This window comes from Gadus chalcogrammus, chromosome 2 (genome assembly GCF_026213295.1).
Source record: "Gadus chalcogrammus isolate NIFS_2021 chromosome 2, NIFS_Gcha_1.0, whole genome shotgun sequence".
Classification (NCBI taxonomy): Eukaryota; Metazoa; Chordata; class Actinopteri; order Gadiformes; family Gadidae; genus Gadus; species Gadus chalcogrammus.
The window spans coordinates 3,332,256-3,357,813 of NC_079413.1; the positions used below are offsets into that span (position 1 = coordinate 3,332,256).

At 39.1% G+C, this 25,558-nt stretch overlaps 1 protein-coding gene across 1 annotated transcript in view; it reads left to right on the top strand.

Annotated features, from left to right (window-relative positions):
• LOC130369762 (E3 ubiquitin-protein ligase rnf213-alpha-like) overlaps positions 1–6,535 on the top strand; it is a 34,168-nt gene extending 27,633 nt beyond the window's left edge. Inside the window, 11 exon segments of the mRNA XM_056575301.1 lie at positions 137–231; positions 783–1,034; positions 2,180–2,312; positions 2,451–2,534; positions 2,624–2,804; positions 3,149–3,350; positions 3,475–3,552; positions 3,733–3,930; positions 4,869–4,958; positions 5,194–5,372; positions 5,565–6,535. Coding sequence (XP_056431276.1) covers positions 137–231; positions 783–1,034; positions 2,180–2,312; positions 2,451–2,534; positions 2,624–2,804; positions 3,149–3,350; positions 3,475–3,552; positions 3,733–3,930; positions 4,869–4,958; positions 5,194–5,372; positions 5,565–5,724 — 1,652 coding nt within the window. The 3' untranslated portion in view covers positions 5,725–6,535.
• The last annotated feature ends 19,023 nt before the right edge of the window (positions 6,536–25,558 follow it).

Sequence of the window (25,558 nt, forward strand, 5' to 3'; positions counted from 1 at the left end):
CGTACATTTCACATGTTTGACCTAGAGAGACCCGTCTTGACAATTTGTCTGTGACATTTGTCCAGAACAAAAACTCAAAACTCTAAGTCTACCTAACATGAGCGTTTGTTTGATAACTTCTGCCTTCTCCTCTCAGGGCCCGATCCTTACGACAACCATCTCTCCACCAAAGACCACAGGAACGGCTGGGAGATGTCCGTCAGCAACACCATCATCATACCTCAACTGAAGGTATGTTACTATCTCACTACCTGTCATTTTTGCAGAAGCTGTTAGCCAGAGCATTTCTTTCAGATCCACGTCCTGAAGGAGAAGATAGCGGTTAGGTGTCTTGCTCAAAGATGCTTGCAGGGAGACTTCTGACTTAGGGGCTTAACCTCAAACCCAGAATCCTTTAGACAGGGAGATATGTGCTTTTCAAAGAGGCCTAAAGGCTCGATTAGGATTCAACGTCGACGCAACGCAATGACCACGCAGACGCTCCCGACGCAGGCGTGAACCGGTTCTGATTCTGCGCTGGGTTTTAATGAGCAGACCAATCACAGGCCTTGCTGCTGCATTGCCTCAACGCAAGGCTACCAATTCTGGGAGGCGCACGTCAGGCCCCTGTGGCTGACGCAAGGAGGGTCCCCAAGGACGTAATGGGTCAGTAAACCCCCTTGCGTTGTGTCGACGAGGAACCATAACCAAGTGTGTGTGTGTGTGTGTGTCTGTGTGTCTGTCTTTGTGTGTCTGTCTTTGTGTGTGTACGCATGCGTGCGTCCACACACCCGTTCCTCCAGCACCTGGACAGACGGCTGAAGGAGGCCAACGACCTGGTCCGGGCCGACGCCCGTGTGTCCAGTGACCCCGTCTTCAAGCTGATGTTCGGGGACCCGCGCCTCTTCCTGGCCTCCCTGCGCCGCGGCTCCCTGATCCACGGCCAGGCGGTGTGGAGCTGCAGGGAGGAGCTCTCGCTGCTCAGCCTCACGCACATCGTGGAGCAGCACGACGGCAAAGACACGCTGCCCCTCCTCTGGAGGTTCCTCCAGAGGGTGAGTCCACGCTCACCCACCAACTAATCTGCTATCCAACTAACTTACTAACCACCTGTCATGTGGAGGGGTCGACATTATCACTAACTAACCAACTAACTTACTAACTACCTGTCATGTGGAGGGGTCGACATTATCACTAACTAACCAACTAACTTACTAACTACCTGTCATGTGGAGGGGTCGACATTATCACTAACTAACCAACTAACTTACTAACCACCTGTCATGTGGAGGGATCGACATTATCACTAACTAACCAACTAACTTACTACCTGTCATGTGGAGGGGTCGACATTATCACTAACTAACCAACTAACTTACTAACTACCTGTCATGTGGAGGGGTCGACATTATCACTAACTAACCAACTAACTTACTAACCACCTGTCATGTGGAGGGATCGACATTATCACTAACTAACCAACTAACTTACTACCTGTCATGTGGAGGGGTCGACATTATCACTAACTAACCAACTAACTTACTAACTACCTGTCATGGGGAGGGGTCGACATTATCACTAACTAACCAACTAACTTACTAACCACCGGTCATGTGGAGGGGTCGACATTATCACTAACTAACCAACTAACTTACTAACTACCTGTCATGTGGAGGGGTCGACATTATCACTAACAAACTTACTACCTGTCATGTGGAGGGGTTCACATTATCTCTTACTAACAAACTTACTTACTACTTACTAGTTCCTAGATTCTCTCTAGTAATATACAAATGGTTTTGTGAGATAACAAAAAGGATTGCTGTTATTTTCTGTTAGAACAAATTATTAATATTACGACAGATTCTTTTTATGACAATAAGATTGTCGATAAACAGCTATAAGTCAGACGACCTGTAGAGCTCCAAGAGGTATGGTTGTTATTATCACCAAAGAATAACCATAGGTTAATTTAATAAGCGTGTGAGACTACTTGGTGGTTGCATGGGCCTCCTGGGCACCAAAGGAACTAGGATCTCTGGTGGTTGCTAGTGGTATTGCAAGGGCACCCCAAGGGATGCCACTGACTACCACTATTGACCTGTTTAGACAACACAGATTGGCCAACAATACCGATAAGCATGCTTGTCACAGCACCAAACGCTTGTGCTCACGTACATGTGGTGTCTTGCTGCGTTAGGAGGCGGAGCTACGCTTCGTGAAGTTCCTTCCAGACATCCTAACACTCCAGAAGGACCTGGTGAAGAAGTTCCAGAACATCAGCGACCTGCCCTTCAGAACTATCGCCGACTTCCTCAACAGTCAGAAACAAGGTGCTGAAAGTGTTCTGTCAGTGGCACAAAAACACACATTTTAATACAAATTACTATTACCGACTAAGATTGCATGGCCTTTTGCCTATGCCTACTTTGCGTACGTTGACTTTAATTCTTCTTGCTTTTTTTAACTAGAGTCACTCAGAGGTTGGTACAAGAGATGCATCACCATCTTCCTGGCCACCTGGAATAAACTCAGGGCTTCCTTGGCAACAAATGGTAAACCCAAATCAGTCTGTTTAGTAACGGGTGAATTACCTTCACTCCTAAGTTACCTAATGGTCGTAACTCTTTATGTTGTCTTCCAGGAGAGATTAAGATCCCGGCAGAGCTGTGCGAGGAAGACCTGGACATGGACAGTGACCTCACGGTGCTGTTGCCACGGAGACAGGGCCCAGGGCTGTGCTCTACAGCCCTGGTCAGCTACCTGATCGCCCTGCACAACGAGATCATCAAATGTGTGGACAAGCACACCGGAGAACACACCAGGTGGGGGCGCTGTTGGCACACGCCAGAGAGGGCGTGTTTTGCTGCTGGAAGGCTAAGCAGGCCTTCTTGCCCTGAAGCATGCCAGAAGGGCTCGTGTATCAATATTAGATAGATCGAAATTTGTCACAACAGAGAGGCAGGTAACATCTCTTAACCATCTCCTCTAGAATTTATTTATTGTAAATGTTACTTATTTTATTTCATTTGATCTACTTTTATCTTTTTCTACGTATTGCACCGTGGGTCAGAGAGAAACGCCATTTTTGATTCCTCGAGTTGTCTTGTGCATGTTTTGGAAACGTCAATAAAGCTGACTTTGAACTTTGAACTCGTACCCCGCCCAGCTACGAGGTGAGCCCCGCCGACCTGACGGACCAGCAGGTGATCCGCTACGAGCTGGACCAGGAGCTGATGCCACTGGTGCTCGCCAACAGCCAGTACAGCCTGGAGCGAGGCAAGGAGACGCTGCACGAGTACGACCTGGCCAAGATCCAGCAGCAGGTCCTCACCCACTTCCTGCAGGGCCGGCCAATCATCACCCTCCAGGTGAGTCGAGGGAGGCGGGACTCCACACCACACAGGCCAACGACGCCGTCCCCTCTGTAACACGTCACCCCCCCCCCCCCCCCCCCCCCCCCCCCCCATGCTGACTTCCTGCTCGTCTTTCCAGGGCATTCCGACCCTGGTGAACAGACACGAGCGGGACTACGTGATCATTCTGAAGGACGTCAAAGAGAAAGTGGAGCAGGTGAGAGGACTGACGGCGTCATGAGATGTACGGCTGAAGCGCACAGATACTTCTGAACAGGGGCGGCTTTAGCGCAGGAGGGAATGCGGGTTGGCTGGTAAACCGCAAGGCTGCTAGTTTGATCCCCCGGCTCCTCCTAGAGTGTCGAGGTGTGTACCCTAACGGCGTGCGTCCCAACAGGAAGCCCTCCAGAGCCTGATGGCGTCCTGTCTGGCGGCGGAGCTGCAGTCGTACAGCGAGGTGTGCGAGGCCCTGACCACGGTGGAGGTGGCCCTGGGCTTCCTGGCCATGACGGGGGGGGACCCCCACATGCAGCTGTCCTGCTACCTGGAGGAGGTGCTGCAGATGAAGGACCAGACGGCCCCACAGGTCCTCAAGGTCAGCCCGTCGGTCTGTCGGTCTGTCTGTCCGTCGCGACCCCTCTGGTGGCTGGGGCCAGCCTGATGCCACAGCTATCTGGTGGGGGTTTGCAGAGGGGAGCCACTTTGCCGTTACTCCTGGTGGTGGTTCAGGGCACTGATCCGCCAGCGGTTACGAGTCCAGCTGAGACACATTCAAACTAAACGCTTACAAAAAGCTTTGAAGGTCCCATGGCATGCCACCAGGTGTGAGTGTGATTAGCCGTTACAAGCCGTTTTGGAAATCGGCCCCTTATGACATCACAGATGGGCGTGGACACGCCCACCTGTGATGTCATAAGGGACCGATTTCCAAAACGGCTGGTGGCATGCCATGGGACCTTTTTAAAGGTCATGAATCCGTCCTCTTGCCCGGATGTCCCAACTTGCTCTTTGACCTCTAGTCGGTCGCTTTTCCTTCAAAATTCAATGATAGTCAAAATACTTTATTCAACTTTTTCTATCTATCTGCTGTCTCTTGTTTGTAGATTTTGTGTTTATTTTATAAGGGACTACGGATGAAAATTAGCAGCCCTGCTATAATCCGGCATGTTTACAAAGATGTTTAAACATCAATGTTGATTAATGTGCACTGTCCCCATTCAAAAATAAAGCATTTATTATTATTATTATAACTTGAGGAGCTTGGTTCACATGGCACAAGGTGACAGTGCAGGTAATACTTATACATGTACAGGACAGCAATCAAGTGCATGACGAAAGCTGTCTAACATGTCCAAGTACAAGCGTCCACTTACCGGTTAAAAGCAGGTCAATTAGGTGGATGTAATGGTGGTTGTTTGTCTGCTGAGGGATTCCTGGCCTGACCTCCGGTGAGTACAGACACAGTGAGGTCAGGCGTCTCGCTCTGGGATGCATGATGGAGCCTGAGTGGTGGCCCTCTCTCCGTCCCTGCAGGCCCTGACTGTGTGCCGGCTGAGGCACTGTGTGGCCCTGTGGCAGCTCCTCACCTCGCTCAAGTCCCAGAACATGATGCGGCTCAAGAGGGTAAGTTCAGCCCTGACGCACATCACACCACACCGGGGGGTGGGAGGAAGTCCTGTGGATCGGTTCCTTCAGATTCATTCGTTTTTAGATTCATGGTTACGTTGCTAAACAATACGGATAAAATAGAAGGATATTGAATAAATATAAGCATTCAATAAGAGTATAAGCTGGAACACAAACATTTATCACTAAGCTAGTTTTGTATATTTGTATGATATACTACGCATGTGTGCAGGATCCGTTCGCGGCGTTCCCCGGGGCCTACAAGCAGCCTCTGAGCGACGAGGACCGCAGGCTGCTGTCAGGGTTCTTTGTGAAGCCCGTTGCCGAAGGCTTCCTGCTGGAGATGCACGAGTTCCTCGTGCTGGAGCTGAAGAACCCCCACGCCCCTGACAAGTACCGACCGGCCTGGGGGTGAGCGGACCGGGACACTCAGACCGGCCCTGGATTAATTATTTTTCTCGATAAATACACACATGTATCTATGCGTTAATTTACTCTGTGTGTATGTCTGTAGATAATGTAAGACATTGGACATTGCTTTCCAGGTCTTGAGTGGATACATCCGTGGTGTGCTTTCTTATTAACGGCCTCTTGTCATTTCAGGCTGAGAGACACGGTGGTGTCCTACATTGAGCGCAAGGACCTGGATGTTTCTCCTGAGGTGGAAGACTTGTTCCCAGAAGAGATCTGCCTCTCTCACTTCATCGAAGCGTGGAAGTTCAGTGTGGTCTTCAAACAGGAGAACAGCAGTCAGAGATCTTGATGTTGACGTGATCGATCAGGGAGATCTGTCCTAGAACAGCTCAGTAATGTTTACATTCTATTTTGATAAACAGTGAAAGGAAGAGAAAGCATGAGAGATGTGGTTGGTTTTATCTGCAGCAAGCAATCCCAGGAGCGTGTCACTGGTAGAGCTTCCAATTTATATTTTGTTAGAAATTAAGAAAGATTAGTTCGTTATTTTTTGTTTTGCTGGACAATTGCACTGTGAGCTGTTTTGTGGGCAAAATATTTTCTTCTCCTACGCAGTATTACAATGTGTGGACCTCTGTTTAAATAATGTTGAATTTTTGTCTTATTGTCTTGGCTCAGGAAAAACATGTCCTCATGCAAGTCAATCATACACATAGACATGTCTGAGATTGAAGAGAAACTCATTGTGCTCCATTTATTTTTCCTTATTATTTTGATGTATTGTCTGAGACCATACATTGCTGTTTTTGTTCATTGTTAACGTTAGGGTGACTTATGTTTTTTATTACTATTATGGCAAATGTGAGCCTTATTTCAACACATTGCAACTTGTCAATCAGGTAATATATTACTTTCTATTTACTTTCTATAACATATAATCACTTATTCTGTATATGTTCCTTGCGAACAATCTTAGGGTGACTTATTTGGTTGACTATTATTCTTACCAAATGAATGCATTATTTTAACCCATTCAAACCTGTAATCAATACAAGACTTAGTCATCAGAATAAAAATACCTTTCGTTTTGAATCTAACCAGCATTTCTCGTTTATCCTCAAATTTGAGGATGCATGTATGCATCGACAGTGATCAACATTAAGCCCTCGTCCATCAACTGGGCGGCACAGATGGGTTCCTTTTAAAAGGGTGAGAGCCGTGCAACATGCAGTCACGGGGACACAAGACGTACACTACTAACGAAATGGAAAGATGTGCAAGGAAAGTGCGCAACTTACATCGGAAAGCAAAATAACATTCTAAGTAAAGTAGAGGAAGCATGGATGAGCTTGCAACAAAATGCTCACTTGATGCTAATGTATTCTCATGCGGGGTGAAAAAAACACGTTAGCCCTTATCAAGCAGTTCTAGATGGTTAGTGTCCAGTCAGTGTGACGGAGCAACGCATAGCAGCCTCAGACCCAGCCAGATGGATGTAGATAGTGGAATCTAATAGAAGGGTGTTAACCTGCATTATAGGCTGATCATTATCAGCAGCCTCTGTGACTTGAGTTGTGGCTGCACCATTTTCAGATGACTGTTAATGTCAAAAGGTTTATCAGAACAAATGAAAATGCTTTATCGTGAACAACTCACTGTATGGATCGACTTGTAGATCGGCTTATTATTCTTGAAAACTTTCTAGTTCTGAAATTGTAGATTCTTGTTTAATAGTTATTAGCTCTAGTGGAAAAGTTACATAGTGCAGGTTTAACCATTTCAATATTTGGGCGCACTGACTACAAATCCTGAGCCCTGTGATTATTAATGACTTTCTATATCAGATCATTGTAAATTTCAACAGGAGCTTCTGGGGTATGGGGCAACCATTATGATTAGGTATTTGGTTAGGCTCTGACACTCAATTGTATTAACCACTTAATAACCTTGGCACACATCGCAGCGCCATCAGCTAAATGTCTTTGGAAGGTTACCTGGTGGAGCAGCACCAACTATTCAATTATTCGGGGAGAACCCTGGCGTCCTCTTTCTGTGTCCGACTGTTGTACACTCTTTTTCTACTTACTCACACACTGCCGGATGCTCACATGTCACGTGGTGCTCTCCATCGTCTGCTGTTCGTGTAGTCGTGGGTTTGCTCTGGGGCAACGTGCCAATGAAACTTGATGATTATATAAGTGTTTCAGGTTGGTTCAACGCAACCAAGCCACACATAACCAGGGCTTTGCCAAAACGACCATATCCTGCATAGGCAATAGTCTTTCTGTGTTGAGCACGAGGGAACGTGCCTGTGAGATTGTGAGGTTGTAAATACCAAGGGTCTGTGAGTGTGTGGTACGCTTGAGCGGTGTTTAGCAGGACTGTTGGTCTGCCAAATCCACTTCGCCACAACAAAACATACACAGACACACACACACACACACACACACATAAATATATATATAGTATATCATAGTCCCCTAATGAGAGCAGGCAGTGGAGGAAGTGAGAGGCTATGGATTAAAGATTGGTAGTGGGTGGGGGACAAAAGTGCAAACGTGCGCAGGAAAGTTTCTCAAAGTGAAGCGTCGACATAAATTGCCATTCAGGCCCGAGTCGTCCTAGGATCTCTGCCCCCCAGCAAGAGGGATGGCAGCTGAACAAGACTTGGGGGGTGGCGGGGGTATTACACATACAGTGTGTAATACACTGAATGGTTCCCTCGTTTCTATGAATCATTATGCCGTCACTTTGTATATACAGGATTTTGAGTAGAACGTAAAAGAAATGGCTTGCGCAAATGGATCATCAAATGTCTATGGCATATGTCAGCCATCTCCTGCTGACATAAGCTAATGCTATGCACTAGCAGTTGAACTACACTGGTCCACTCCTTATAAGAGGTATAGGCATTAAGCATGTATACCAAGTTTCAGAAATGGTTCTTCAACCCCTGCTTCCACGGTAGACATTGACCAATTTCAGGACTTGTTACCAATCTGGAACAATAATAGCAGGAATCCTTACAAGAACAATAGGTATCCACAGATACTTTTTGAATATTGAGTACTGAATAAAAATTATATAGGTAAGGTAGGAATAGTTGAACTGGTTATCAGATCAATGGGCTACATCATGCAATGTCAATCCCTATTGAATCTACCATGTCTCTAAGGATTGACTGGCTCTAGTCAGGCTGGTCAGTCCCTGCCACTAGCAAACCAACGCCATATAAGGAAATGTCAGGGCAGTCAAGGCCACTCAAGCCAGCGTAATGCTTTCCCTGTTGCTCAAATAAGCAGTTCTTATGTAAAACTGTACAGTTGTAGAGAAGCCTCCCAGGTTGCTTACTGATTATTCAATGCAGCCGTTTTCACACAGCCAACTCAATTCAATGGTTGCAATGTAGCTATTTTTCGTTAGTCCGCTATATTATGCACTGCTTTTGTTTTAATATGGCAGTCACTCATGGCTCAATTTTAATAACTGATGCATATTTCCAGTAAGTAACCAGCCGGAAGACAGTTGCCAGTATTATGCATTCAATTCATAAACCAATTAGGGACTGATTATGTTTTAAGAAGAGTTATTATTGTTATCGCAAATCAAAGTGCTTCTGGGTTAAGATGAGTAGACTAACATTGTGACCCCCTCTTCAACTCTATTGAGGAGAAAGCACATCTAAGCTCCTTTCAGAGGCGGAACACTAAAAATGTATTAAAGATTTCACTGTAGAAATAAAATGGCATGTGATCTGCAGGTAGGAATATAGAACGTGAGTCACAAGAAATATACACATCCCCAAATGTCAGCAACTTCGTCATGAAAAGTTTGCCTCGTTTATTTGAGCTCTTACATAATGTATTACTCGAGCACATTATGCAGAATGTATTCATGTTTAGTGCAATTGCTTGGGAAATGTATGTAGTGACGTCAATCTGTCAATGCAATCTTTATACGTACCACTAGATGGCGGTCTTTGACTTTCTATTAAATATGGCGCGACTGCTCCAGCTTATTTTCCCCCCCCCGCCCCCTATTTCACTTTGCCTCCTTTGTTAATGGCTGCGTTGAGTCTCCATGGTGTCATTACCAGGTATAAAAGTGAATTATTAAAAAAAACCGATATATTATCTGTATGTGTATACCACCTTCTCTGTGAGCTCAATTTATTTAGCAACATAATGTTCTTTAAAGCATTATTGTTTATAGGAGAACTGAACCCACTGACAACACGTTTGCAAATGCTTGCATGTTTTCTCAGAGCTACCGGCTCCGTGTACCCGACTCCTCAATACTGGTTGACAGGTGTGTCGCATCAACGCTTAATTAACAGGGGTGCTCGCGTAACAGCATAATCCTCCAATGACATGCAATAGCACGTGTGTATCCTCCAGAGGGCGTCATCTAATGATAACCAATATTTTGTTTGGATTGGACAGACGTGACAAATAATGTTTGTGTGTTTTGTTTTTTTTAAATGAATGAATGAATGAAAATGTTGTTCTCCTACGTCTCGCACAAGAAAAGCTGCGGCAGTTTCAAACCCAACGTCTCCCAAAAAATCACCTCATGATTACATAACAATGACCAAAACACTGCCACTACAGTACCAACACAGCAGCTATCACGTCAATGCTGCTATGCTCCCAAAGTGGAGGCGGTCATAGCGATGACATAATGACGTTGTGATGTACACGCCCTATATAACGCCCCCCTGTTATCCAGCGTACGGCCCTAGATGATGTGATCTGCTCAGAGCCCCCACCCCCCCCCCCCTGTGGCCCCTGGTGCCCTGAAACACACATTACAGGCTTCACGCGCTGTTCTGATGCGCTACTACCGTCCAGATCTGTCTTGGACGCAAGGGGCAGAACTCACTGGCATGGCCTCTTGAACTCCTCCCGTCGTCCCGTCGTACTTCCACAGTCTCTTCCTCTAAATATTCTTTCATTCATCTAATCTATCTCCATCATCTCCCTCCGTCTCTCTCTGTCTCTGTCTCTAGGATGCCTAACCCTAACCCTTGACGAGATAGCTGCCAAAAGTAAAGTTGCGTTAAACAGCCTCAACCGTATTTTTTCCAGGGTTCAAGTCTGGTTGATGTCTTCTGTTGGAATGTAGGTATTTATCAAATAAAACATAAGGGGCAACAGTGTTGTTTTTTATTGGTCGTCATGAAAAAAAACATAAGGGGTAACACTCTGTGTTTTTTATTGGTCGGTCATGAAAAAAAACATAAAGGGGTTAACCACTGTTGTTTTTTATTGGTCGTACGGTAAAAGAAAACATAAGGGGGTAACACTGTCTGTTTTCTTTGGTCGTCATGAAAAAAACATAAGGGGCAACAGTGTTGTTTTTTAGTTGGTCGTCATGAAAAAAAAACATAAGGGGTACCACTGTTGTTTTTTATTGTTGTTTTCAGTGTTGTTTTTTATTGGTCGTCATGAGAAAAAACATAAGGGAGGTAACACTGTGTTTTCTTTGGTTGTCATGAAAAAAAAAAATAAGGGGTAACACTGTCGTTTTTTATTGGTCGTCATGAAAAAAACAAAAGGGGTAACACTGTCGTTTTTTATCGGTCGTCATGAAAAAAAAACATTAGGGGTAACACTGTTGTTTTTCTTTGGTCGTCATGAAAAAAAACATAAGGCGGTACCACTGTTGTTTTTTATTGGTCGTCGTAAAAGAAAACATAAGGGGTAACACTGTTGTTTTTCTTTGGTCGTCATGAAAAAAAACATAAGGGGCAACAGTGTTGTTTTTTATTGGTCGTCATGAAAAAAAACATAAGGGGTAACACTGTTGTGTTTTTTATTTGGTCGTCATGAAAAAAATAAAAGGGGTAACACTGTTGTTTTTTATTGGTCGCTCTATGAAAAAAACATAAGGGGTACACTGATGTTTTTTACTTGGTCGTCGTGAAAAAAAACATAAGGGGTAACACTGTTGTTTTTTATTGGTCGTCATAAAAAAAACATGAGGGTAACACTGTTGTTTTTTATTGGTCGTAATAAAAAAAAACATTTGGGGTAACACTGTTGTTTTTCTTTGGTCGTCATGAAAAAAAATATAAGGGGTAACACTGTAGTTTTTTATTGGTCGTCATGAAAAAAAACATAAGGGGTAACACTGTTGTTTTTTATTGTTGTTTTCAGTGTTGTTTTTTATTGGTCGTCATGAGAAAAAACATAAGGGGTAACACTGTTGTTTTTCTTTGGTTGTCATGAAAAAAAACATAAGGGGTAACACTGTCGTTTTTTTTATTGGTCGTCATGAAAAAAAACACAAAGGGGTAACCTGTCGTTTTTTATCGGGTCGTCATGAAAAAAAAACATAAGGGGTAACACTGTTGTTTTTCTTTGGTCGTCATGAAAAAAAACATAAGGGGGTAAACACTGTTGTTTTTCTTTGGTCGTCATGAAAAAAAACATAATGGGGAACACTGTCGTTTTTTATTGGGTCGTCATGCAAAAAAACAAAAGGGGTAACACTGTTGTTTTTTATTGGTCGTCATGAAAAAAAACAAAAGGGGGTAACACTGTTGTTTTTTCTTTGGTCGTCATGAAAAAAACATAAGGGGTAACACTGTTGTTTTTCTTTGGTCGTCATGAAAAAATCATAAGGGGTAACACTGTTGTTTTTCTTTGGTTGTCATGAAAAAAAACAAAAGGGGTAACACTGTCGATTTTTATTGGTTGTCATGAAAAAGAACAAAGGGGGTAACACTGGTGTTTTTTATTGGTCGTCTATGAAAAAAAACAAAAGGGAGTAACACGGTTATTTTTCTTTGGTCGTCATGAAAAAAAACATATGGGGTAACACTGTTGTTTTTCTTTGGTCGTCATTAAAAAAAACATAAGGGGTGACACTGTTGTTTTTCTTTGGTCGTCATGAAAAAAAACAAAAGGGGTAACACTGTTGTTTTTCTTTGGTCGTCATGAAAAAAAACAAAAGGGGTAACACTGTCGATTTTTATTGGTCGTCATGAAAAAGAACAAAAGGGGTAACACCGTTGTTTTTTATTGGTCGTCATGAAAAAAAACAAAAGGGGTAACACTGTTGTTTTTCTTTGGTCATCATGTAAAAAAACATATGGGGTAACACTGTTGTTTTTCTTTGGTCGTCATGAAAAAAAACATAAGGGGTGACACTGTTGTTTTTCTGTGGTCGTCATGAAAAAAAACATAGGGGGTAACACTGTCGTTTTTTATTGGTCGTCATGAAAAAAAACAAAAGGGGTAACACTGTTTTTTATTGGTCGTCATGAAAAAAAACAAAAGGGGTAACACTGTTGTTTTTATTGGTCGTCATGAAAAAAAACATAAGGGGTAACACTGTTGTTTTTCTTTGGTCGTCATGAAAAAAAACATAAGGGGTATCACTGTTGTTTTTCTTTGGACGTCATGAGAAAAAACATAAGGGGTAACACTGTTGTTTTTCTTTGGTCGTCATGAAAAAAAACATAAGGGGTAACACTGTTGTTTTTCTTTGGTCGTCATGAAAAAAAACATAAGGGGTAACACTGTTGTTTTTTATTGGTCGTCATGAAAAAAAACATGAAGGGTAACACTGTTGTTATTCTTTGGTCGTCATGAAAAAAAACATAAGGGGGAACACTGTCGTTTTTTATTGGTCGTCAATAAAACAAAACAAAAGGGGTAACACTGTCGTTTTTATCGGTCGTCATGAAAAAAAACATAAGGGGTAACACTGTTGTTTTTCATTGGTCGTCATAGAAAAAAACATGAGGGGTAACACTGTTGTTTTTTATTGGTCGTAATAAAAAAAACCATTTGGGTTAATACACTCGTCGCCTCAGTGGTGCAGTGGAGTGAACTCTGCCTAGCCTACCGGAGACCGGGGTTCAAGTCTGGCTGATGTCTACTGTTGGAATGTAGATATTTATCAAAAAAAACATATGGGGTAACACTGTTGTTTTTCTTCGGTCGTCATGAAAAACAACATAAGGGGTAACACTGTTGTCTTTGTCAAAAAAAACATAATGGGTAACACTGTTGTCTTTGTCAAAAAAACATAAGGGGTAACACTGTTATTTTTTATCGGTCGTCATGAAAAAACACATAAGGGTTTAAACTGTTGTTTTTTATTGGTCATCATGAAAAAAAACATGAAGGGTAACAGTGTCGTTTTTTATTGGTCGTCATGAAAAAAAGCATAAGGGAAATAATAGAAACACACACATACATTTTAATGTCTTGTATATCCTTTTTATTGATGATTGATTTTTGTGTATTGTTGTCGCCTCAGTGGTGCAGTGGAGTGAACTCTGCCTAGCCCACTGGAGACCGGGGTTCAAGTCCGGTTGATGACTTCTGTTGGAATGCAGATATTTATCAAAAAAAACATATGGGGTAACACTGTTGTTTTTTATTGGTCGTCATGAAAAAAACATAAGGGGTAACACTGTTGTTTTTCTTTGGTCGTCATGAAAAAAAACATAAGGGGTTACACTGTTGTTTTTCTTTGGTCGTCGTGAAAAAAAACAAAAGGGGTAACACTGTCGTTTTTATCGGTCGTCATGAAAAAAAAAACATAAGGGGTAACACTGTTGTTTTTTATTGGTCATCATGAAAAAAAACATGAGGGCGTGACAGTGTTGTTTTTTATTGGTCGTCATGAAAAAAACATAAGGGGTAACACTGTTGTTTTTTATTGGTCGTATAATTTTTTTTTTTGGGGGGTAACATACTCGTCGCCTCAGTGGTGCGTGGAGTGAACTCTGCCTAGCCCACTGGAGACCGGGGTTCAAGTCCGGTTGATGTCTTCTGTTGGAATGTAGATATTTATCAAAAAAAACATATGGGGTAACACTGTTGTTTTTTATTGGTCGTCATGAAAAAAAGCATAAGGGAAATAATAGAAACACACACATACATTTTAATGTCTTGTATATCCTTTTTATTGATGATTGATTTTTGTGTATTGTTGTCGCCCTCAGTGGTGCAGTGGAGTGAACTCTGCCTAGCCCACTGGAGACCGGGGTTCAAGTCCGGTTGATGACTTCTGTTGGAATGCAGATATTTATCAAAAAAAACATATGGGGTAACACTGTTGTTTTTTATTGGTCGTCATGAAAAAAACATAAGGGGTAACACTGTTGTTTTCTTGGTCGTCATGAAAAAAACATAAGGGGTTACACTGTTGTTTTTCTTTGGCGTCGTGAAAAAAAAACAAAAGGGGTAACACTGTCGTTTTTTATCGGTCGTCATGAAAAAAACATAAGGGGGTACAGTGTTGTTTTTTATTGGTCATCATGAAAAAAACATGAGGGGTGACAGTGTTGTTTTTTATTGGTCGTCATGAAAAAAAACATAAGGGGTAACACTGTTGTTTTTTATTGGTCGTAATAATTTTTTTTTTTTGGGGGGTAACATACTCGTCGCCTCAGTGGTGCAGTGGAGTGAATTCTGCCTAGCCCACTGGAGACCGGGGTTCAAGTCCGGTTGATGTCTTCTGTTGGAATGTAGATATTTATCAAAAAAAACATATGGGGTAACACTGTTGTTTTTTATTGGTCATCATGAAAAAAAACATGAGGGGTGACAGTGTTGTTTTTTATTGGTCGTCATGAAAAAAAACATAAGGGGTAACACTGTTGTTTTTTAATGGTCGTCATGAAAAAAAACATGAAGGGTAACACTGTCGTTTTTTATTGGTCGTCATGAAAAAAAGCATAAGGGAAATAATATAAATATACACATACATTTTAATGTCATGTATATCCTCTTTAATGATGAGTGATTTTTGTGTATTGGGGTCGCCTCAGTGGTGCAGTGGAGTGAACTCTGCCTAGCCCACTGGAGACCGGGGTTCAAGTCCGGTTGATGTCTTCTGTTGGAATGTAGATATTTATCAAAAAAAACATATGGGGTATCACTGTAGTTTTTATTGGTCGTCATGAAAAAAAACATAAGGGGTGACAGTGTTGTTTTTTATTGGTCGTCATGAAAAGAAAGATAAGGGGTAACACTGTCGTTTTTTATTGGTCGTCATGAAAAAAAACATAAGGGGTAACAGTGTTGTTTTTTATTGGTCGTCATGAATAAAAACATAAGGGGTAACACTGTTGTTTTTTATTGGTCGTCATGAAAAAAAACATAGGGTAACAGTGTTACCCTTTAGTTTTTTTCATGACGACCATAAAAACACAGTGTTACCCCATATTTTTTTTTTGATAAATATCTACATTCCAACAGAAGTCATCAACCGGACTTGAACCCCGGTCTCCAGTGGGCTAGGCAGAGTTCACTCCACTGCACCACTGAGGCGACCCCAATACACAAAAATCAATCATCAATAAAGAGGATATACATGACATTAAAATGTATGTGTGTGTTTCTATTATTTCCCTTATGCTTTTTTTGTGTTACCCCTTATGTTTTTTTTCATGACGACCAAAGAAAAACAACAGTGTTACCCCTTATGTTTTTTTTCATGACGACCAATAAAAAACAACAGTGTTACCCCTTTTTTTTTTTTCATGACGACCAATAAAAACGACAGTGTTACCCCTTATGTTTTTTTCATGACGACCAATAAAAAACAACAGTGTTACCCCTTTGGTTTTTTTCATGACGACCAATAAAAAACGACAGTGTTACCCCCTTATGTTTTTTTCATGACGACCAAAGAAAAACAACAGTGTTACCCCTTATGTTTTTTTTCATGACGACCGATAAAAAACAACAGTGTTACCCCTTTTGTTTTTTTTCATGACGACCAATAAAAAACGACAGTGTTACCCCTTATGTTTTTTTTCATGACGACCAAGAAAAACAACAGTGTTACCCCTTATGTTTTTTTTCATGACGACCAATAAAAAACAACAGGTTACCCCTTTTGTTTTTTTTCATGACGACCAATAAAAAACGACAGTGTTACCCCTTATTGTTTTTTTCATGACGACCGATAAAAAACAACAGTGTTACCCCTTTTGTTTTTTTTCATGACGACCAATAAAAAACGACAGTGTTACCCTTATGTTTTTTTTCATGACGACCAAAGAAAAACAACAGTGTTACCCCTTGTGTTTTTTTTCATGACGACCAAAGAAAAACAACAGTGTTACCCCTTATGTTTTTTTTCATGACGACCAAAGAAAAACACAGTGTAACCCCTTATGTTTTTTTCATGACGACCAATAAAAAACAACAGTGGTTACCCCTTTTTTTTTTTTTCATGACGATCAATAAAAAACGACAGTGTTACCCCTTATGTTTTTTTTCATGACGACCATAAAAAACAACAGTGTTACCCCTTTTGTTTTTTTCATGACGACCAATAAAAAACGACAGTGTTACCCCTTATGATTTTTTTCATGACGACCAAAGAAAAACAACAGTGTTACCCCTTATGTTTTTTTCATGACGACCGATAAAAAACAACAGTGTTACCCCTTTTGTTTTTTTCATGACGACCAATAAAAAAACGACAGTGTTACCCCTTATGTTTTTTTTCATAACGACCAAAGAAAAACAACAGTGTTACCCCTTATGTTTTTTTTCATGACGACCGATAAAAAACAACAGTGTTACCCCTTTTGTTTTTTTTCATGACGACCAATAAAAAACGACAGTGTTACCCCTTATGTTTTTTTCATGACGACCAAAGAAAAACAACAGTGTTACCCCTTATGTTTTTTTTCATGACGACCAAAGAAAAACAACAGTGTAACCCCTTATGTTTTTTTTCATGACGACCAATAAAAAACGACAGTGTTACCCCTTATGTTTTTTTCATGACGACCAATAAAAAACAACAGTGTTCCCCTTTTGTTTTTTTTCATGACGACCAATAAAAAACGACAGTGTTACCCCTTATGATTTTTTCATGACGACCAAAGAAAAACAACAGTGTTACCCCTTATGTTTTTTTCATGACGACCAATAAAAAACAACAGTGTTACCCCTTTTGTTTTTTTCATGACGACCAATAAAAAACGACAGTGTTACCCCTTATGTTTTTTTTCATAACGACCAAAGAAAAACAACAGTGTTACCCTTATGTTTTTTTTCATGACGACCGATAAAAAACAACAGTGTTACCCCTTTTGTTTTTTTCATGACGACCAATAAAAAACGACAGTGTTACCCCTTATGTTTTTTTTCATGACGACCAAAGAAAAACAACAGTGTTACCCCTTATGTTTTTTTTCATGACGACCAATAAAAACAACAGTGTTACCCCTTTTGTTTTTTTTCATGACGACCATACGAAAAACGACAGTGTTACCCCTTATGTTTTTTTTTTCATGACGACCAAAGAAAAACAACAGTGTTACCCCTTATGTTTTTTTTCATGACGTCCAAAGAAAAACAACAGTGTTACTCCTTATGTTTTTTTTCATGACGACCGATAAAAAACAACAGTGTTGCCCCTTTTGTTTTTTTTCATGACGACCAATAAAAAACGACATTGTTACCCCTTATGTTTTTTTTCATGACGACCAAAGAAAAACAACAGTGTTACCCCTTATGTTTTTTTCATGACGACCAAAGAAAAAAGACAGTGTTACCCCTTATGTTTTTTCTCATGACGACCAAAGAAAAACGACAGTTTTACCCCTTATGTTTTTTTTTCATGACGACCAATAAAAAACAACATTGTTACCCCTTATGTTTTTTTTTCATGACGACCAATAAAAAACAACACTGTTACCCCTTATGTTTTTTTCATGACGACCAATAAAAATGAACAGCGATACCCCATATGTTTTTTTTGATAAATATCTACATTCCAACAGAAGACATCAACCGGACTTGAACCCCGGTCTCCAGTGGGCTAGGCAGAGTACACTCCACTGCACCACTGAGGCGACCACAATACACTAAAATCTATCATCAATAAAGAGGATATACATGACATTAAAATGTATTTGTATATTTATATTATTTCCCTTATGTTTTTTTTCATGACGACCAATAAAAAACAACAGTGTTACCGCATATGTTTTTTTTGATAAATATCTACATTCCAACAGAAGACATCAACCGGACTTGAACCCCGGTTTCCAGTGGGCTAGGCAGAGTTCACTCCACTGCACAACTGAGGCGACGAGTGTGTTACCCCAAATGTTTTTTTTTATTCCGACCAATAGAAAACAACAGTGTTACCCCTCATGTTTTTTTCTATGACGACCAATAAAAAACAACAGTGTTACCCTTTTGTTTTTTTTCGTGACGACCAATAAAAAACGACAGTGTTTACCCCTTATGTTTTTTTTCATGACGACCAAAGAAAAACAACAGTGTTACCCCTTATGTTTTTTTTCATGACGTCCAAAGAAAAACTACAGTGTTACCCCTTATGTTTTTTTTCATGAAAAAAAAAAAAAACGACAGTGTTACCCCTTATGTTTTTTTTCATGACGACCAAAGAAAAACAACAGTGTTACCCCTTATGTTTTTTTCATGACGTCCAAAGAAAAACAACAGTGTTACCCTTATTTTTTTTTTCATGACGACCGATATTTTTTTCATTTTTTTCATGAAAAAACATAAGGGGTATCACTGTTGTTTTTCTTTGGTCGTCATGAAAAAAAACATAAGGGGTAACACTGTTTTTTTTTTTGGTCGTCATGAAAAAAAACATAGGGGTAACACTGTCGTTTTTTATTGGTCGTCATGAAAAAAACATAAGGGGTAACACTGTTGATTTTTATTGGTCGTCATGAAAAAAAAACAAAGGGGGTAACACTGTTGTTTTTTATTGGTCGTCATGAAAAAAAACATAAGTCCGGTTGTATTTTATTGGTCGTCATGAAAAAAAACAAAAGGGGTAACACTGTTGTTTTTCTTTGGTCTTCATGAAAAAAAACATAAGGGGTAACACTGTTGTTTTTCTTTGGTCGTCATGAAAAAAAACATAAGGGGTAACACTGTCGTTTTTTATTGGTCGTCATGAAAAAAAACAAAAGGGGTAACACTGTCGTTTTTTATCGGTCGTCATGAAAAAAAACATAAGGGGTAACACTGTTGTTTTCTTTGGTCGTCATGAAAGAAAACATAAGGGGTAACACTGTTGTTTTTCTTTGGTCGTAATGAAAAAAAAACATAAGGGGTAACACTGTCGTTTTTTATTGGTCGTCATGAAAAAAAACAAAAGGGGTAACAGTGTCGTTTTTTATTGGTCGTCATGAAAAAAAACAAAAGGGGTAACACTGTTGTTTTTTATTGGTCGTCATGAAAAAAAACATAAGTCTGGTTGTATTTTTATTGGTCGTCATGAAAAAAAAACAAAAGGGGTAACACTGTTGTTTTTCTTTGGGTCGTCATGAAAAAAAACATAAGGGGTAACACTGTTGTTTTTCTTTGGTCGTCATGAAAAAAAACATAAGGGGTAACACTGTTGTTTTTCTTTGGTCGTCATGAAAAAAAAACATAAGGGGTAACACTGTCGTTTTTTATTGGTCGTCATGAAAAAAAAACAAAAGGGGGTAACACTGTCGTTTTTTATCGGTCGTCATGAAAAAAAACATAAGGGGTAACACTGTTGTTTTTCTTTGGTCGTCATGAAAGAAAACATAAGGGGTAACACTGTTGTTTTTCTTTGGTCGTAATGAAAAAAAACATAAGGGGTAACACTGGTCGTTTTTTATTGGTCGTCATGAAAAAAAAACAAAAGGGGTAACAGTGTCCGTTTTTTATTGGTCGTCATGAAAAAAAACAAAAGGGGTAACACTGTTGTTTTTTATTGGGTCGTCATGAAAAAAAACATAAGTCTGGTTGTATTTTTATTGGTCGTCATGAAAAAAAACAAAAGGGTAACACTGTTGTTTTTCTTTGGTCGTCATGAAAAAAAACATAAGGGGTAACACTGTTGTTTTTCTTTGGTCGTCATGAAAAAAAACATAAGGGGTAACACTGTCGTTTTTTATTGGTCGTCATGAAAAAAAACAAAAGGGGTAACACTGTAGTTTTTTATCGGTCGTCATGAAAAAAAACATAAAGGGGTAACACTGTTGTTTTTCTTGTGGTCGTCATGAAAAAAAACATAAGGGGTAACACTGTTGTTTTTCTTTGGTCGTAATGAAAAAAAACATAAGGGGTTAACACTGTCGTTTTTTATTGGTCGTCATGAAAAAAAACCAAAAGGGGTAACACTGTCGTTTTTTATCGGTCGTCATGAAAAAAAACATAAGGGGTAACACTGTTGTTTTCTTTGGTCGTCATGAAAAAAAACATAAGGGGTAACACTGTTGTTTTTCTTTGGTCGTCATGAAAAAAAACATAAGGGGTAACACTGTTGTTTTTTATTGTGTCGTCATGAAAAAAAAACATAAGGGGTAACACTGTTGTTTTTCTTTGGTCATCATGAAAAAAAACATAAGTCCGGTTGTATTTTTATTGGTCGTCATGAAAAAAAATAAAAGGGGTAACACTGTTGTTTTTCTTTGGTCGTCATGAAAAAAAACATAAGGGGTAACACTGTTGTTTTTCGTTGGTCGTAATGAAAAAAAACATAAGGGGTAACACTGTCGTTTTTTATTGGTCGTCATGAAAAAAAACAAAAGGGGTAACACTGTTGTTTTTATTGGTCGTCATGAAAAAAAACATAAGGGGTAACACTGTCGTTTTTTATTGGTCGTCATGAAAAAAAAAAAAAAAGGGGTAACACTGTTGTTTTTTATTGGTCTGTCATGAAAAAAAAACATATGTCTGGTTGTATTTTTATTGGTCGTCATGAAAAAAAAATAAAAGGGGTAACACTGTTGTTTTTCTTTGGTCGTCATGAAAAAAAACATAAGGGGTAACACTGTTGTTTTTCTTTGGTCGTCATGAAAAAAAAACATAAGGGGTAACACTGTTGTTTTTCGTTGGTTGTAATGAAAAAAAACATAAGGGGTAACACTGTCGATTTTTATTGGTCGTCATGAAAAAAAAACAAAAGGGGTAACACTGTTGTTTTTTATTGGTCGTCATGAAAAAAAAACATAAGGGGTAACACTGTCGTTTTTTATTGGTCGTCATGAAAAAAAACAAAAGGGGTAACACTGTTGTTTTTTATTGGTCGTCATGAAAAAAACAAAAGGGGTAACACTGGTGTTTTTTATTGGTCGTCATGAAAAAAACATAAGGGGTTACACTGTTGTTTTTCTTTGGTCGTCATGAAAAAAAACATAAGGGGTAACACTGTCGTTTTTTATTGGTCGTCATGAAAAAAAAACAAAAGGGGTAACACTGTCGTTTTTATCGGTCGTCATGAAAAAAAACATAATGGGTAACACTGTTGTTTTTCTTTGGTCGTCATGAAAAAAATAATAATGGGTAACACTGTTGTTTTTCGTTGGTCGTAATGAAAAAAAACATAAGGGGTAACACTGTCGTTTTTTATTGGTCGTCATGAAAAAAAACAAAAGGGGTAACACTGGTGTTTTTTATTGGTCGTCATGAAAAAAAACATAAGGGGTTACACTGTTGTTTTTCTTTGGTCGTCATGAAAAAAAACATAAGGGGTAACCCTGTCGTTTTTTATTGGTCGTCATGAAAAAAAAACAAAAGGGGTAACACTGTCGTTTTTTATCGGTCGTCATGAAAAAAAACATAAGGGGTAACACTGTTGTTTTTCTTTGGTCGTCATGAAAAAAAACATAAGGGGTAACACTGTTGTTTTTATTGGTCGTCATGAAAAAAAAACATAAGGGGTAACACTGTTGTTTTCTTTGGTCGTCATGAAAAAAAACATAAGGGGTAACACTGTTGTTTTTCTTTGGTCGTCATGAAAAAAAACATAAGGGGTAACACTGTTGTTTTTTATTGGTCGTCATGAAAAAAAACATAAGGGGTAACACTGTTGTTTTTCTTTGGTCATCATGAAAAAAAAACATAAGTCCGGTTGTATTTTTATTGGTCGTCATGAAAAAAAATAAAAGGGGTAACACTGTTGTTTTTCTTTGGTCGTCATGAAAAAAAACAACAGTGTTACCCCTTATGTTTTTTTCATGACGACCATAAAAAACAACAGTGTTACCCCTTTTGTTTTTTTAACACTGTCGTTTTTATTGGTCGTCATGAAAAAAAAAAAAAGGGGTAACACTGTTGTTTTTTATTGGTCGTCATGAAAAAAAACATATGTCTGGTTGTATTTTTATTGGTCGTCATGAAAAAAAATAAAAGGGGTAACACTGTTGTTTTTCTTTGGTCGTCATGAAAAAAAAACATAAGGGGTAACACTGTTGTTTTTTCGTTGGTTTGTAATGAAAAAAACATAAGGGGTAACACTGTCGTTTTTTATTGGTCGTCATGAAAAAAAAACAAAAGGGGTAACACTGTTGTTTTTTATTGGTCGTCATGAAAAAAAACATAAGGGGTAACACTGTCGTTTTTTATTTGTCGTCATGAAAAAAAAAAAAAGGGGTAACACTGTTGTTTTTATTGGTCGTCATGAAAAAAAAACAAAAGGGGTAACACTGGTGTTTTTTATTGGTCGTCATGAAAAAAAACATAAGGGGTTACACTGTTGTTTTTCTTTGGTCGTCATGAAAAAAAACATAAGGGGTAACACTGTCGTTTTTATTGGTCGTCATGAAAAAAAACATAAGGGGTAACACTGTCGTTTTTTATCGGTCGTCATGAAAAAAAACATAATGGGTAACACTGTTGTTTTTCTTTGGTCGTCATGAAAAAATAAATAATGGGTAACACTGTTGTTTTTCGTTGGTCGTAATGAAAAAAAAAACATAAGGGGTAACACTGTCGTTTTTTATTGGTCGTCATGAAAAAAAACAAAAGGGGTAACACTGTTGTTTTTTATTGGTCGTCATGAAAAAAAAAATAAGGGGTAACACTGTCGTTTTTTATTGGTCGTCATGAAAAAAAAACAAAAGGGGTAACACTGGTGTTTTTATTGGTCGTCATGAAAAAAAACATAAGGGGTTACACTGTTGTTTTTCTTTGGTCGTCATGAAAAAAAACATAAGGGGTAACCCTGTCGTTTTTATTGGTCGTCATGAAAAAAAACATAAGGGGTAACACTGTCGTTTTTTATTGGTCGTCATGAAAAAAAACAAAGGGGGTAACACTGTTGTTTTTTATTGGTCGTCATGAAAAAAAACATAAGTCCGGTTGTATTTTTATTGGTCGTCATGAAAAAAAACAAAAGGGGTAACACTGTTGTTTTTCTTTGGTCGTCATGAAAAAAAACATAAGGGGTAACACTGTTGTTTTTCTTTGGTCGTCATGAAAAAAAACATAAGGGGTAACACTGTCGTTTTTTATTGGTCGTCATGAAAAAAAACAAAAGGGGTAACACTGTCGTTTTTATCGGTCGTCATGAAAAAAAACATAAGGGGTAACACTGTTGTTTTTCTTTGGTCGTCATGAAAAAAAAAACATAAGGGGGTAACACTGTTGTTTTCTTTGGTCGTAATGAAAAAAACATAAGGGGTAACACTGTTGTATTTTTATTGGTCGTCATGAAAAAAAACAAAAGGGGTACACTGTTGTTTTTATTGGTCGTCATGAAAAAAAACATAAGGGGTAACACTGTCGTTTTTATTGGTCGTCATGAAAAAAAAACAAAAGGGGTCACACTGGTGTTTTTTATTGGGTCGTCATGAAAAAAAACATAAGGGGTTACACTGTTGTTTTCTTGGTCGTCATGAAAAAAAACATAAGGGGTTACACTGTTGTTTTTCTTGGTCGTCATGAAAAAAAACATAAGGGGTAACCCTGTCGTTTTTTATTGGTCGTCATGAAAAAAAAACAAAAGGGGTAACACTGTCGTTTTTTATCGGTCGTCATGAAAAAAAAACATAAGGGGTAACACTGTTGTTTTTCTTTGGTCGTCATGAAAAAAACATAAGGGGTAACACTGTTGTTTTTTATTGGTCGTCATGAAAAAAAACATAAGGGTAACACTGTTGTTTTTCTTTGGTCGTCATGAAAAAAAACATAAGGGGTAACACTGTTGTTTTTCTTTGGTCGTCATGAAAAAAAAACATAAGGGGTAACACTGTTGTTTTTTATTGGTCGTCATGAAAAAAAACATAAGGGGTAACACTGTTGTTTTTCTTTGGTCATCATGAAAAAAAACATAAGTCCGGTTGTATTTTTATTGTCGTCATGAAAAAAAAAAAAAGGGGTAACACTGTTGTTTTTCTTTGGTCGTCATGAAAAAAACAACAGTGTTACCCCTTATGTTTTTTTTCATGACGACCAATAAAAAACAACAGTGTTACCCCTTTTGTTTTTTTTTAACACTGTCGTTTTTTATTGGTCGTCATGAAAAAAAAAAAAGGGGTAACACTGTTGTTTTTTATTGGTCGTCATGAAAAAAAACATATGTCTGGTTGTATTTTTATTGTCGTCATGAAAAAAAATAAAAGGGGTAACACTGTTGTTTTTCTTTGGTCGTCATGAAAAAAAACATAAGGGGTAACACTGTTGTTTTTCGTTGGTTGTAATGAAAAAAAACATAAGGGGTAACACTGTCGTTTTTATTGGTCGTCATGAAAAAAAACAAAAGGGGTAACACTGTTGTTTTTTATTGGTCGTCATGAAAAAAAACATAAGGGGTAACACTGTCGTTTTTTATTGGTCGTCATGAAAAAAAACAAAGGGGTAACACTGTTGTTTTTTATTGGTCGTCATGAAAAAAAAACAAAAGGGGTAACACTGGTGTTTTTTATTGGTCGTCATGAAAAAAAACATAAGGGGTTACACTGTTGTTTTCTTTGGTCGTCATGAAAAAAAACATAAAGGGGTAACACTGTCGTTTTTTATTGGTCGTCATGAAAAAAAACAAAAGGGGTAACACTGTCGTTTTTTATCGGTCGTCATGAAAAAAAACATAATGGGTAACACTGTTGTTTTTCTTTGGTCGTCATGAAAAAATAAATAATGGGTAACACTGTTGTTTTTCGTTGGTCGTAATGAAAAAAAACATAAGGGGTAACACTGTCGTTTTTTATTGGTCGTCATGAAAAAAAACAAAAGGGTAACACTGTTGTTTTTATTGGTCGTCATGAAAAAAAAAAATAAGGGGTAACACTGTCGTTTTTTATTGGTCGTCATGAAAAAAAACAAAAGGGGTAACACTGGTGTTTTTTATTGGTCGTCATGAAAAAAAACATAAGGGGTTACACTGTTGTTTTTCTTTGGTCGTCATGAAAAAAAACATAAGGGGTAACCCTGTCGTTTTTTATTGGTCGTCATGAAAAA